The 15,137-nt window shown below is 33.7% G+C and overlaps 1 protein-coding gene across 2 annotated transcripts in view; it reads left to right on the top strand.

Moving 5' to 3' along the window:
* KLHL1 (kelch like family member 1) overlaps positions 1 to 15,137 on the top strand; it is a 351,208-nt gene that overhangs the window by 307,946 nt on the left and 28,125 nt on the right. For both annotated transcript variants that reach the window (XM_058547700.1, XM_058547699.1), the window contains one exon: positions 3,872 to 4,034. In XM_058547700.1, coding sequence (XP_058403683.1) covers positions 3,872 to 4,034 — 163 coding nt within the window. The remainder of the gene's footprint in view (positions 1 to 3,871; positions 4,035 to 15,137) is intronic.

The following is a 15,137-nucleotide window of genomic DNA, read 5'->3' as shown; positions in this document are numbered from 1 at the left end:
TGATGAGAAGTATTTGATTCCACTATTTTAAACCAAATATTTTTTCAAGCAAGGCACTTTTTCTAAATAAAATATTTGATTATCCCTCTACTTCCTCCCCAACTCTAATAAAATAAAATATTCGGGAGTTCAGAAATTTTACAAGGAGATGTCCAAGTATAAATATTTTTTCTCATTAACCCTACCTGGAACTCAAGAATGTTTCAATCTGCATATCAAGATTTTTCTTCAGTTCTGGCAATTTTTCTTTCAACATATGTAAAATTATAACATCTATATGTTTCCTTTTATTTCCCAATACTGCTACTATTCACATACTCATTTTCCATTTTCTTTCTTCCAGTCTATTTTCTTCCAGATACCCATCTATTTATATCTTTGTTCTATGCTTTAAGCTATTTCTTCCTCATTATTTCTCAAAGCCACTCATTTGAATTCTTTCCAACTATATTTCCAAAATTGTTTAGTAGAAAATAAGATATATTTTTTAAAAATATATAAATACACACACTTTTTTTTGGTCTCCATAAATTTTCTTTTGTTGCTGCAATTAAAGCCCCTTAGAGTTTCTTTATTTTTAAACCATTTGGCACTTCTCTTGCAATTCTATTTAGATGGGTAGGTTTAGAGATTATTCTACTTTCCTCTCTGGCAGCTGGGCCAGAGTTGTGTCTTTTTTCCTTGAGGCGGCAATTCTCAGTGCTGGCTGCAAATTCAAATTACCCTGGCATCTTTTAATTATGGATGCTGAGGCCCAACTCAAGCAAATTTTATTACAATCTTTCGAGGTGGAGTTTATGTAAATATATACAAATATTTATATTATATATAATATATCTAAGTTTTCTTTGATTAATTTAAGAGCTACTTTTTAAGCTCATTGTGCCTCAAGTTTAGTTGATTGGAGTACCCTGATTGATGGAATTCTGACAGATGGTAAAAAAGAGCATGCCCATTGGGTCTGTTGTGAAGGAGCAGTGAAAGCATCAGTTTCCTGTTAAGGTTTTTGAACAGACAGAGGTTCCGTGTTCTGCAGATTATCTGTACTGTCCCAACCTCAGAAGATCGAACCCATGTGTTTTGTATTCTTTTGACTTCTTAGGAAACCAAAGTCAGGGAAATTCAAAAAGGTATTTGAAATAAATGCAACCTTCTCTTTGATGATGAACATCTATGATGTCAACTTTTTTCTTGGATTTACTTTTTTCTGATTCTTACCTCTGGACTCTAGTATGTCTCCCAGAAACTTATGCAGACCACAGAATCAATATTATAGTGATCACATCCTTCATCAATAAACACTTCAGTGATTTCCCTTTGCTTTTAGAATAAAATCCAAGTTCATTAGCTTCATGCTAATGATCTGTTCCTTTTTGATGAACATCATATCTTAAAGAAGAAAGACAGAGCATAAACCAATCAAAATACATTCTACTCAATCCAAAGCACACAAGCTACTCCACATTATATTATATATCTAACTGGTACTCAGTAAAAAGTTGATTCCAGCATCTCCTTAAAAACTTCACAGATGTTTAACATTCATCTTGCATTGAATTGTTGAGACACGTGAGTAACTGCATATACTTCTGTAAAAAGCTCGGGAGATACATCCATATCCTTTGGAAATTGCCCCAAACTTCACATTTACTCGTCCTTTCAAATCCCTATCTCTTACTTTGAGCTGCCTAAAGAAAGAATAACATTCAGAGTTTATGTCTTTTGATTTTAACTATCTCTGTATCAGAACTCTGTTCCTCCATGTGCATACATTACTGGTACATGTAAAATAGCATCCCTAAGTTGAATGTATGTACAAGAGCAACTTGATATTCTAATCAGTTACTTTATCCTTTACTAAATTATAATTTCATAATATGTGTGAAGTGGACTTGCTTACTGTGAATCATGTACTTATTCCATTTTAGTGAAATAGTCATTGAATAATATATATGAGCTCAATGAGGGAAGGGACTTTATTTACCCTGTTCACCTCTGTGTTCCTGGCACTATATCTTTGGTACCAAGAACAATTCCTGACATATAATAGATATTCAATGAATAGTAGTTGAATAAATGAACAAATAAATAACGTGTCATTTTTTACTTTCACATCATTATTGAGAGACAGTTCTCCCTGGATCTCTCACATTTCTGGACAACTTTTTAGCAAGGCACTGAGTGCCCAAAAGGATGCTATTAAAGCAGAAATACTAGGAAGATAGAGATAGTTCTTATGTCCAGAGTGAAAAGCAGGCATTCTTAAAAGCATAAAGATAATGTCTCCTTCTGGAGTAATGGGCAGGTGTGTTTACTGACCATTGTAAATTAACTTCGTGTCTTGTAATACAACCCACTGAGTGTCCAGGTTCCAAATGACCATTGTCAATGCAAAAAATTGCATTAGACAAACTTAAACAGATAAGAAAGACTTTATTCAAGGCTATTGCAACAGGAAAGAGAGGTCAGAACTAAGGTTGAATTCAACTTCATTGAAACAAAGGTGGGAGAGTTTTTAAAAGCTGAGGTGGGTGGGGCATCATGGGCCATCTATATTTGCTAATTTGCCTTACCCAAAGCTAAAGTAAATTTTCTATCTTCATGACAAGAGGTAGTTTTACAACTTGAAGAAAGGTACCGCTGAAGTTAGACTCCTGCCTTCCCACAGAGACTGGAAGACAGGGGTGTTATCTTTTTTGATGATTACATTTAAAAGAGATAGTTCCCAGGTCCTTGAGAAAGACAGTTTTGGGTTGTAACACTGGAAAGAGGCTTTTTAAAAGATCTACATCTCAAAGGAACAGAGAATAATTTGCAATCACAAGTTTCCCAAGTAAATGTTCTAAGAGAGGTGAGGTCAGGGCCCTAGAGACAGGAAGAATCCTGTCTAAACTTTGGTCAAGATGAGGGAAACGTCAAGGCCACCTTGGTCATTCTCTTTGAGTCACTCTATGGGAATTGGGGCTTGGAGAACCAGCAAAATAAAAAAATTAAAAAATGGTGATGTTCTGACTATTGCTGTTGTTATGAGTAATAACTACCTTTCCTCCCAATAGTCTTATGTATTCTATCGATACACATATACTTGTGGCTTTCTAACTTGTCAGTTGGCAAGTAGGGTAAAATTACAGATGCTTCACAGTTCTTGACAATCAGGCATTGAACTTTGTACTTTGGGGGGAAAATTCATCAGAATCTCTCTACAGATAATGAGATAACTTCAGCCAATATTAACATGATTTTTAAATATTTAGCAACTGTTTAGCATTTAAGAAAGTTCAGCTATGAAGAAGCGAATTTACTGGAAAAGCAGTGTATAGGAGTTATATGTATCTTCCCATTGATGGCTCACTGTTAATCTGTCTTAATTGCTTGTGTTTAGTGATTTCAGCTTGTAACATTAAAGGCATCATATTTTCTAAACTTTAGGTAAGTTCACTGTGAAGTTATTGGGAAGCGAAAACACAGAGAACTCTACCCTGAAATTCAAATTGATAACATAACATTGCTTGATACAACATTGCTTAAAGTAACAAAGTACTTTAAACTGCAGTGTAGAAACATTGTTCTACGGTACGGGCACAAGATATATATCATCTATGATTTTTAGAATTTGCTTCTTCGCATGGACATAAAGAAAGAAATTAGTTTTCTTTTATAAAGCATCTAGATCATATTATTTATTTTTGGTTCTAATGTTTTTACTTTAATGAATGATCCAATTAATAGTAAATAGTTTCTACCTCATTGCACAATTGTTTCTTAATGGCTAAAGCCTATACTGAATGGCCTCAGTTTTCACTATTAATTTGATTTTTAAAATTTCACTGTGAAATACATCCATTCAGTTTTCATATTTCCCGTGTTTTAGGTGTGACAGTACTTGAAGGCCCTATTTATGCAGTGGGAGGCCATGATGGCTGGAGCTATCTGAACACAGTGGAGAGGTGGGATCCTCAGAGTCAGCAATGGACATTTGTAGCCAGCATGTCGATTGCCCGAAGCACAGTTGGAGTAGCAGCATTGAATGGCAAGTGAGTAAATTTATATTTTTTTCTCTGAAAAAAAATTTTTTTGAGTGACTATTCTTTTTAAAATAACTTTTAGTAAGATGGTTCCATAAAAATTATTTTAAATATTTTAAATTTTTGATTTTTTTTACATTTAGTCTTCATGGATAATTAACAAATCAAGACTGCATATTTTCCCAGTTGTCTTTGCACATAAAACAGAAACCAAACTTCTTCACATTAATTGCTAGTTAAAGAAGTATCAAGTATATTTCATGAAACTTATGCACATTAAAGATCCATATATTTTTATCCTTTCTGGTAAAATGGCCTGAGGGGCCTTCCAAAAGCTACCAAAAGATTGGTGCTCAATATATATATATTTTTCATAATGATACCAATCTGTCCCCTTTTCACCATTTCCATTCCTATTACCCTAAATCAAGAATTCTCAGCCTCAACACTGTTGATATTTTGGGTCAGATAATTCTCTGTTAGGGGTGGGGCTATCTGCATTGTAGGGTATTTAGCATCACCCTGGGCTTCTATCCACTAGACGTCAGCTGACCCCCCACCCCAATGTGACAACCAAAGAAGTCTCCAAACATTGCCTAATATCCCCTGAGGATGGCAAATACACTCCCTCTCACTCCCCTGAGAACCGCTGCCCTAAACAGAGTTAATATGACCTCTGGCCTGGACAACTGCAAAAGCTGCCAACCTGGTCTCCCAACTTCTCTTTCCCCTACCGTCAATTTGCTAAAGCAGCCAGAGCAATCCTTTTACAAACGCAAATCATACGTCTGTCCTCTTCAAGTTCCTCTCCATGCAATTAGAATACCACGTATATCTGTACCTAAAGGAACCCACTGGATCTTAACTCTGCCTGCTCTAACTTTTTTTCTCTATACGTCAGCCAAATTGCCCTTTTATCTATGACTCAAACATAGCAAGCTCTAACCCAACTCATCCCCTTTGCATTTGCTCGTTTCTTTGAGATGCTTTCCTACCAATCCTCACATGCCTGAGTCCTTCTCATTGTTCAGATTTCATCTCAAAATTTGTCCACACAGAGAGTTATTTACTATCCATCTTATTTGAAATAGACTACCCTGCACACTATCCCAAATTGTTTACTTACTGTTCTTGAAATTACTTTATTTCATAGTACGATAGTACATTATCATTTTCTGTCTCTTTTCACTAGCATACATGTTCAATAACTGTCGAGATTTTGTCTGCATCACTCATTGTTATATCCCTGGGCTTAGTACATATTCACTGTTTTTACTGTAAATGTTGAATGAATTGCTCTATCCAATTTAGTTACTGTTAATAAGCTTTGACAATCTAAATGTTTTTCCTAAATGTGTATGTGTGTTTATTCACAAAGTTATTATTATAGCCCATTGTTAAAATATAAATAACCTGCTTCTCTCACCTAAATAGTAGTAAATAAATAAATAGTAAATAAATTTTCCATGGCATTAAAAACTTGGAAATTCAAATTTTATTGGTTATGCAGTAATCCATTTTATGGAAAAAAAGGAAAAAAACTGAATGTAGGTAACTAGTCTCTGACTTTTGACATCTAAAGTATCCAAATATATCTAAAATATTTACATCTAAAATATTTCCTAAATTTTGATATTATAAACAAAGCTACATTAAGCACTACTAGATACTTATTTTTTGGCACATTTCTGATTATTCTTTCAGGAAGAATTCCTACAAAGTGAATGGAAGGAGAATTGGGACTGAATTATTTTCAGGCATAAAATAAATACTTGAATTTAAACTTTTTCTTTGGTATGATTGACCAATAGCATTACATGAAAAATGCCTTTTTTTAATGCATCCTGATCAATACTTTGTGTTATCATTTGTCACCACTTCAAAAAAATTAATTTGTTTTGAAAAATATTTTGTTTAAATGAAAATTTTTTTATTAATAGTGAGATTAAAGTTGGGCATATTGCTCATTCTACTTGACCAGGTATATTTCTATATTTCTATTATTATGAAACATTGCAGTATTTTCCACTTGCATCAATATTAATATATTGTGTCCATTTATTCTTTTAATTGTATATACTTTTGACACAAATTTCATGTTTATGTGTTATATGACTCTACTTTTATTTATGGTTTCCTCAAGCTTAGGCTTCTTCAGGTTTATTTTAGGCTCAAAATTACATTCTGAATATCGTATATGCTTCCCAAAAATCCCTTTAGAATTTTGCCTGAAAATAAATATTTACAAATTGATTAGAAAAAGATGTGAGATCTTTACATTTGAAATCCTTTAACCTGATAATATGACCATACTTTTATCTCTTAAAATCAGCCTCTTTGTATTTTAGTGGTTTTTAATTATAGCATAAGTTTAATATTTTCCTTCTGAGGTTTTTTTCAGATTTGTATATACTTTTGAACATTTTTTATAATATGTTGGTTCATATACATGTATATGTTAATAATATACATTTATAGTCCACTGGAGAAGATAGGTTATGTATACATGTTTATAATAGTCATCTTAATAAATGCATATGTTAGTTCTATTAATTTTTTTATTTATATAACTGATTTTCTAGGAAGATAAACATAGAGTAAACTAATAATGAAACTTTGTTTCTTCCTTCTTAATATTTACATTTGTTTCCATTTTTATTGTTTTGCTTTTATTTTTAGAATAATGACATAAATAGTACTGATATCAGGAGTCCTTGTCTATGACCTCCAATTGGAAGATGCTAGTACTTTATGGTCTGTGATGTTAGTTGTTATTTGAGATACGTACACTGCATGATGTTAAGGGCAAGGTTTATTATTGTCTGTAGTTTCCTTAATGGATATTTTATTTTATAAAATCAATATTTGTTTTATGTTTTATTAAATTCCATCTAAGAATTTATGAAAATGATATATTTTCCTATTGGATTTATTCATGTGGTAATTTACATAAATATTATAATTGTAAACCATCATTACATACCTAAAATAAAACCAACTGAGTCATGTTGCATTATTTCTTAATATTTTGTTGCATTCTATTTTGTATGATTTTATATCTATGTTTGGTCTACATATATTTTGAAAAAACATTTCATAACATTTTCCATTATGATTTGAAGATTATCTTAGCATAACAACATTATAACATGAATTAAGAACTTTCTACAATCTATCCACTATAACTATCTATAAACATGAGTGTATTTTCTTGAGCATGAGAAAGAAATGATAGAAGAAATTATATTGCACATTATCATATATATTCCCTTCAAAAGTTTTATTTTACTGAGACTCTAAAATTTAGCAGAAGGCAGTTGTACATTGCTTCTAATTCTGTGACTATTAATAATAATTTATTTTGTATTGTTATATCCTCCGTTTGTGTTGTTATTATTCTCCTAATTTGGTATTTTTATGTGTTAGCATTATTACTAAGTTCTTCTTGGCTTAGCTTTTGTCAGTGTCATTATTTGGTTTTCTTTTTATTTTTAATCAAATGTGCATATACAGAAGCTACACTTGTTTTCTTATTCCTTAATTTGTGCTTGACTTAGTTTTATTTATTACATCTTGAAATTCAGAATTTAGCAAAAGATAGTATTAATAATTGTCTTTGTAGTTTATTCTTCCATAATATATCAAAATGTTATTTATTCATCCTTCTGTAATTGGGCATTTTATTAGTTTCCACTTCTTGGTTCTTAAGAGTAGTGCTGCTGTGAACATCCTTATGTATGTCTTTTGTGAGCATGTGTACACATATCATCTAGGTATAGACCTAGAACTGAAATTGCTAGGCTAGCACAGTATTCTTGTGCTCAGCTTTAGCAGATAATGACCAAAATATTTTGAAAGTGGTTTTCCTAATTTATCCACACATTAACAGTGTATTAGAATTCTGGATACTCCATACCCTACTGACTTGATAATGACAGTCTTTTATCTTTTTTATCCATTCTGGTGGATAGTGCTATTACATTCAGTTGATGATTAATGAGATTAAGCACTTTTTTATATGTTTATTAACCATTTGTATATCTTCTTTTTGAAGTATATGTTCAAGTCTTTGGGTTTTCCATCTTTTTCATTTTGGTTTGTAGAGTTCATATATTTTGGAAATTATTTCTGGATAAATGTATCTCACTATATTATTATTATTATTACTTTCCAGGAAGGATATGTTGATTATATAACTTATTAGACTTTATGTCTAAAAAGGGACTTTCCTGTGTCTTCACACTTCGATTGCAAATTGGCTTGAGTAGTCTAATGTCACAGACTGAAAGAAAGAGCTACAATGCCTAGTGCTGGGAAACAAAAAGAAGAGATTGTAATTACTAACATTTAGAAGCCTGGAGGAGGGGCTCTGCGCAGTTGAAACCCAGACATCTGTGTTTGGACCACTGCTTACCTGGAGCTGGTGTCTCTAAACTCTGAAGAGGGGATCCTGGGTCTAGAACCCAGAACTCTGAGAAGGCGATGCCAGTTTATTGGTGCTGATAGGTCTGAGTGGTCTCAATGAGGTTGATTTTGCAAGTTTTGAAAACTGCTGATTGGATGCAACTGGATGCAAGAAGAAAGGATAGGGTGACGTTCACAGGAATAGAAAATGAACAAAAGGAGCAAGACCCTCTCTCCCCCTCTGGTCTTCCACTATCCCTCTAGCACCCATTATTAATGTCACAACCTAAAACAGGGAACCAGGTGGCAAAGCAGAAATGTGGTTTGCAGAGTTGTAGCCTCTACATGAAAAAACAGAGTAGAGAGAATGTGGAGCTGAGACACAATAGCTTAATAACTGGCACATTCTTCTCGAAATGCAAAATGTTTACCACGGTAGATAGAATCTGATGGCTACTTTTCGTTCTTTTAACTTAATACTTGGAGATTCATTTTTGTTTTTTGTGAGGAAGACCAGCCCTGAGCTAACATCCGATGCCAATCCCCCTCTTTTTTGCTAAGGAAGACTGGCCCTGGGCTAACATCCATGTCCATCTTCCTCTACTTTATATGGGACGCTGCCACAGCATGGCTTAACAAGCGGTGCGTCAGTTCGTGTCCGGAATCCGAACTGGTGAACCCAGGGCCGCTGCAGTGGAGCGCTCGCGCTTAACTGCTTGCGCCACCGGGCTGGCCCCTGGAGATTCATTTTAACAATCTCCACCATGCATGTTTTCTTCTATGCAGGAAAGTTTTTATCTACCGAGAAATTTTTTTAAATTGTTCCCTTTCTCATTATTCTAGTCATTTGGTTTTGGAATATATATTTTAGTATGTATTCGTATTAGTGGTTCTATGCATATTTGAGCACTGATTTCTTTTCCATAAATTATTTTCTCTCCAAGAATTTTATTTCTTTTCCACTTAACCTGGGAAATGTTTTCCTCCGCATTGTAGATTGAATCATTGCCATTTAGTTAATGATTTTTACTATTTCCAATGCAGACTTAAAATTTTGCATTTTAATTTTCCTTATATGATATCTTTATTTGACACATCTCTTTCCTATCCACTTCATACCCATCTTATTCAATTAAGTGTGCTATCGTGTTTTTTTTTTTTTTGCTGAGGAAGATTCACCCTGAGCTAACATCTATTGCCAATCTTTCTCTTTTTGTTTGTGAGCCATCGGCACAGCATGGCCACAGACCAGTGGTGTAGGTTGCGTCCAGGACCTGAACCCTGGCCACAGAAGTGGAGCACGCTGAACTTAACCACTAGGCCACCCGGGCTGACCCTCAAGTGTGCTATCTTATCATTTTATTTTTAAAATCTCTTGTATCACCAAATGTATATTTTCCTAAATTTTTTTGAAAGCACAATTACTTATTTTTCTCACAACACTCAAGTTATAAAGTATACACTTTCTTTGCTCATGTTATGGAAAGACTCTTTCCTTACCCAGGCATTGTTCTGTTGTGTTTTGTTTTTTGATGTCCTCCTTGTGATTTGTCCTATCACAGAGCATATAAGTCTTTTAATTTCTCTCACAATATGTTTAATTCCTCTCAAAATCCTACTCAAATATTTTGCTAAATCTTTAATTAATATTAGTATCTATTATTATTTCAAAAATCTATTAGATGAGAAAGAAAATATGGAGCAGGATCATAGAAAGGCAAAGCAAATTACTACCTGTCAATTCAGTTTCATTTATGTGTTTGGTAAAACTACTTTTCTGCAGCATAGTTTTATCTATCAAACTTTCCACTAGTACCATCTTCAATATCAGATAATATCTGTACACGTTCCTACTAGATTCCTTTTGGCTATAGTCGTTGAGAAAAATCCAGAATGTTTCTATCACTGCTGTTTTGGAAAACTAATGTGTAGGAGTGATAAGGAATTAAAATTATATATACCAAAATGATCTCATAGTGATGGGAAGCTACACAAAAATTGGTTAAGGGTGTTCTTCCAATAACTGCCTAATTATACTGAGATTTGTGAGAAGAGGGAATTGAAATTCTTACCAACTTTTAATCTGATCTCATCAGCAAATTATCTAAAAGAAATTTCTTGGACTTCTTTCTATATGAATTAGCTACATCCCATTTCCCACTTCTCTTTTAATACATTTTTAAAATTTTGTTATATCTTTTAATAGCAGTCACAGAAAATATATTTTGATTGTGTTAATATTGTCATTTTACTCAATAGAGAATATATTATTAATATTATTTTTCTACCTATGTTTGTCTTTTCTCTGGAAAGAAGCATTACAATATTTTTTCTTTAAAAATCACTGAATTTGGAAATTAGTAAAATTTCACATTCTTTTATATTCAATATTAAAAAAAATGATCTGCAGGCATATCTATTCATGGATAGTAAAACTTACAGTAATAGAAAGGATGTTTCTCTTGGATGTTAATTTTCTTAATTCTTGCACAGAAAAGCACAGGCTTTATTTCTGCCTTTTTACTTTTTCTAATATTTATATATAAGTAACAGTCTATCTGTTTATTTGGTGACTTTTTCTTACCACTTACATTGATGCTAATGATTCACTCCTCGCATTCTTGAGAAAATGGATATTTCATTGACACAGCAAATTTGCTCAACAGGAATGAGACATATCCTTACCTCTTCATTATCTTATTCATTTGCTACATTATTCTGTAAGGAGAATACATATGCACACACATACATGCACAAATTATATTAAAGTTTTAATACATCACTTATTCTAGATTTTTTATAATTACCTTGCATTATAGCTGTGTGACACTTCCTTAATACATTACTTTGAAATATCTTAATATATATGTGTTTTGTTGTAAATCTTCTCCAAACTTAATCAGTAATATATGGGATAAAAATCTAATAAATAAAATATTTAAAGGACAATCTTGTAGTAAACTTTCACATACTATTATAACTGAATTATCTATACAATTGCTTTTTTTTTCTTGGTTTTAAATATACTTTATTTTATTATTATTACTTTTTTTTGTTTATTGCAGTAACATTGGTTTATGACATTGTATAAATTTCAGGCGTATATCACTGTACTTCTATTTCTACATAGATTACATCATGTTCACCACTCAAATACTAATCACAACCCATCACCACACACATGGTGCCGAATTACCCCTTTCGCCCTCCTCCCTCCCCCCTTCCCCTCTGGTAACCACCAAGCCAATCTCTGTCTCTGTGTTTGTTTATTGTTGTTATTATCTACTACTTAATGAGGGAAATCATACGGTATTTAAGGGGGGAAGCTCCCTAACTCATTCTACGAAGCTGACATTACCCTGATACCAAAACCAGACAGGGACAACACAAAAAAAAGAAAACTACAGGCCAATATCACTGATGAACATCGATGCAAAAATCCTCAACAAAATACTAGCAAATCGCATACAACAATACATTAAAAAGATTATACACCATGATCAAGTGGGATTTATACAATTGCTTCTAATGTTCCTTTTAAAGTGGCTACACATGAAATTCATTATTCAGTTGTTTTTCTTGGCCGTGTGTTTTTTGGTCAACTAAGATATTTAATATCTTAAGAAGCCCTGTTTACTGTAACACCTTTCTTCATACCAAATATTGGAATGTGATAGTATTTAAAGTTTTTATTCTTGAAATTATGTTTTAATTAACTACATTTTCCCAAATTTTAAGCCTATTCTATGAAAATGTTTTGAATAATTTCAGTTTTTACTTCAAATAATCTTTCTCCTTCAAATCAAAATAGTACAGTGCTCATTTGGGTATCTTTTTTTCCCCAGGTGTGGTTGAATGTCCTCAAAATTCTATGGTTTGATGACTGCCTATTACTGTCTAGTTGTTTTTCCTGTTTTACTCAGAGAGAAACATAATCACTAGAAAGTGACCTTTCACTTCTGACCCATAGCAGAAAATTGTTTCAACATCACCTTCTGACAGTTTAAATTTTTTCTCATCTCTACTGAAGTGATTTTTTTTTCCTCTTGTTTTATTTTCACATCTCACTAATGTGTCATTCTAATCTGACTGTTGCTTCTCTGAATATTATTTTGAATAATTTTCCCAATTAAGATTAATAAAAGCTCTTGAGTTTAGCTAATTTATGATACCATTTGTAGTGGAAAAACGAGACATTAGTTCACAGCTTAAAAATAATGAGTGTATTCTGATGGATTTGAGAGCAAAATTTTACCAATTTCATGAAACATTTTGGTCAGTTTTCCAATAAGACAGCTTAAGCTGAGTGGTAGATATGTCATCTTATGCCAGCACAACCACAGACTTATTTGATGAATAAAGGAAATACAACAAAATAGTGAAGAGACATTCTGGTGTGGTGGTTGGCCATATAAAACCTCAGACTCCCCAAATAATATCTACACTAGTGATTCTTTTTGTTTCTTCTTTGCTCTTTGCCTTAGCTTGGTTCTTTCAAACTTTACTTTGCAGCTAAAAAGTCTTTCTGGTTTGTTTCTCTTTATTTCCTGCGTTAGCTCACAAATCAGATACTTGTACTGCCTGAGCACATCCATAAATAGCCTTGAATTTTAATAAATGTATGCTACAGCCCCTAGAAAATCTGCAAAACAGAGAAAAACAACTGGGTTTGTTTCATCATTCATCATGGCAAAACTGATTCACTCATTCATTCAAAACCTTATGTTAACAATACTCATGGGGCAATTGCAATTTCTGTGCAGCCTGAAGCTCATACAGCTTGATGTATCATGAGAACAGGAGTCAATGTCTGTTGTTTTCTCCAGCATGTCCCAATATCTAGCACAGTACCTTAAGCTTCAAGGCCATCACTTAACGTGGTGCCTCCAAGACACTGTTTCTATTTTTGTTTTTGAATTTGGTATTCTTTTTCTTAAAGATGGAACCCCAAATTATTCATATGTTCCCCAACTTACGAAGGTTCGACTTGTGATTTTTCAACATTAAGATGGTGTGAAAGCAATATGCATTCAGTAGAAACTGCAGTTCAGTTTTGAATTTTGATCTTTTTCTGGGCTAGCCATATGGGGTGCATATTCTCTCGTAATGCTGGGCAATGGCAGTGAGCTGCAGCTCCCAGTCAGCCATACGAACACAAGGGTAAACAACCGGTACACTTACAACCATTCTGTACCCAGACAACCATTCTCTTTCTCACTTTCAATATGGTATTCAATAAATTACATGAGATAGTCAAAACTTTGATAGGCTTACAGTTTGCCCAACTGTAGGCTAATGTAAGTGCTCTGAGCATGTTTAAGGCGGGCTAGGCTAAGCTATGATGTTCGGTAGGTTGAGCATATTACATGTGGTTTTGACTTACAATATTTTCAACTTACGATGGATTTATTGGAATGTAATCCCAACATAAGTCAAGGAAGATCTGTATAAGATTTTGTATGATAAGAAATTTGTATTAAAATTGTATTATGTTTAGATTCACACGTTTGGAAAAAAAAGAAACTTTGTTTTCTGAGTCTCAGTCAGGACTAAGAGGCTCAGGAGGTTTGTAATTTGCCTCCTAGAAAAATTAATTTTTAAGCTGGGGCTTAATTGATTAGCAGATTTCCAGAAAGTGGGGAAGTCCTCCAATGAGAACAAACAATTTGTGTTAAGTCTCTGAGTGTGAAATACAAATAAAAGGAAGAAAAGTTAATTTTGGCTGGAACATAATGAGAAAGCGTGGCCTCAAAAGATTGGATAGAAAGGCAGGCCCCAGGTCATATAACAAGTGGCTAAGGTAGATGAACATGTTATAAAAGGTTAAAACAGAACCGTGACAGGGGCTGGCTGGGTGGCATAGTGACTAAGTTTACTCCCTCCAGTTTGACAACCTGGGGTTCATGGGTTCAGCTCCCAGGCACAGTCCTACACACCGCACATCAAGCCATGCTGTGGCGGCGTCCCACATACAAAATAGAGGAAAATTGGCACAGATGTTAGCTCAGGAACAATATTCCTCACCAACAAAAAAGGGCAGTGACATGGTTGCATTTCAATTTTATGAGGATCACTCTGGCTGAAGAATAATTTATAAATGTTCAAGGAAACTACGAAATTATTAGAATCCCATCATAATACAGTCACGCACCACATAAGGATGTTTCAGTCAAGGACAAACTGCATATACGATGGTGGTCTCATAAGATTAGTACCGTATAGTCTAGGTGTGTAGTAGGCTGTACCATCTAAGTTTATGTAAGTACACTCTATGATGTTTGCACAATGACAAAATAGCCTAACAGCACATCTCTCATAATGTATCCCTGTGGTTAAGTGACACATGACTGTAGCAGACTGACTATAATGTATTCTAGAGGTTCAAAGGGATTATTTGATAAATCATGCCTCAGAACTAGAATGTATAGCAACAGCAGACAAATGATTATGACTCACTGTTTGAGCATAGCCACTGCCAGACCCCTCAGTTTGGAATACAGTATCTTTTATGACTTAGACGTCTCCTTCCTTCTCCAGTCTTCACCCTTGCCACTTGCCTTACAGCCATCCTACGTCCCAGCCATACTGAATCACTCAGCTTCCCCGAACACACCTTGATTATTCACACACTTTTGCTTTTTCACATACTCACCTCTCTGTCTTGATTTTCCTTCCATTGTTTTTTTCATAATAATTTGTGCCTGTTGG

Source organism: Diceros bicornis, chromosome 9 (assembly GCF_020826845.1).
Source record: "Diceros bicornis minor isolate mBicDic1 chromosome 9, mDicBic1.mat.cur, whole genome shotgun sequence".
In the NCBI taxonomy this organism is placed as follows: Eukaryota; Metazoa; Chordata; class Mammalia; order Perissodactyla; family Rhinocerotidae; genus Diceros; species Diceros bicornis.
Note: the sequence above shows the minus strand (reverse complement) of the source record. Positions and strands in the feature narration are given on the sequence as shown.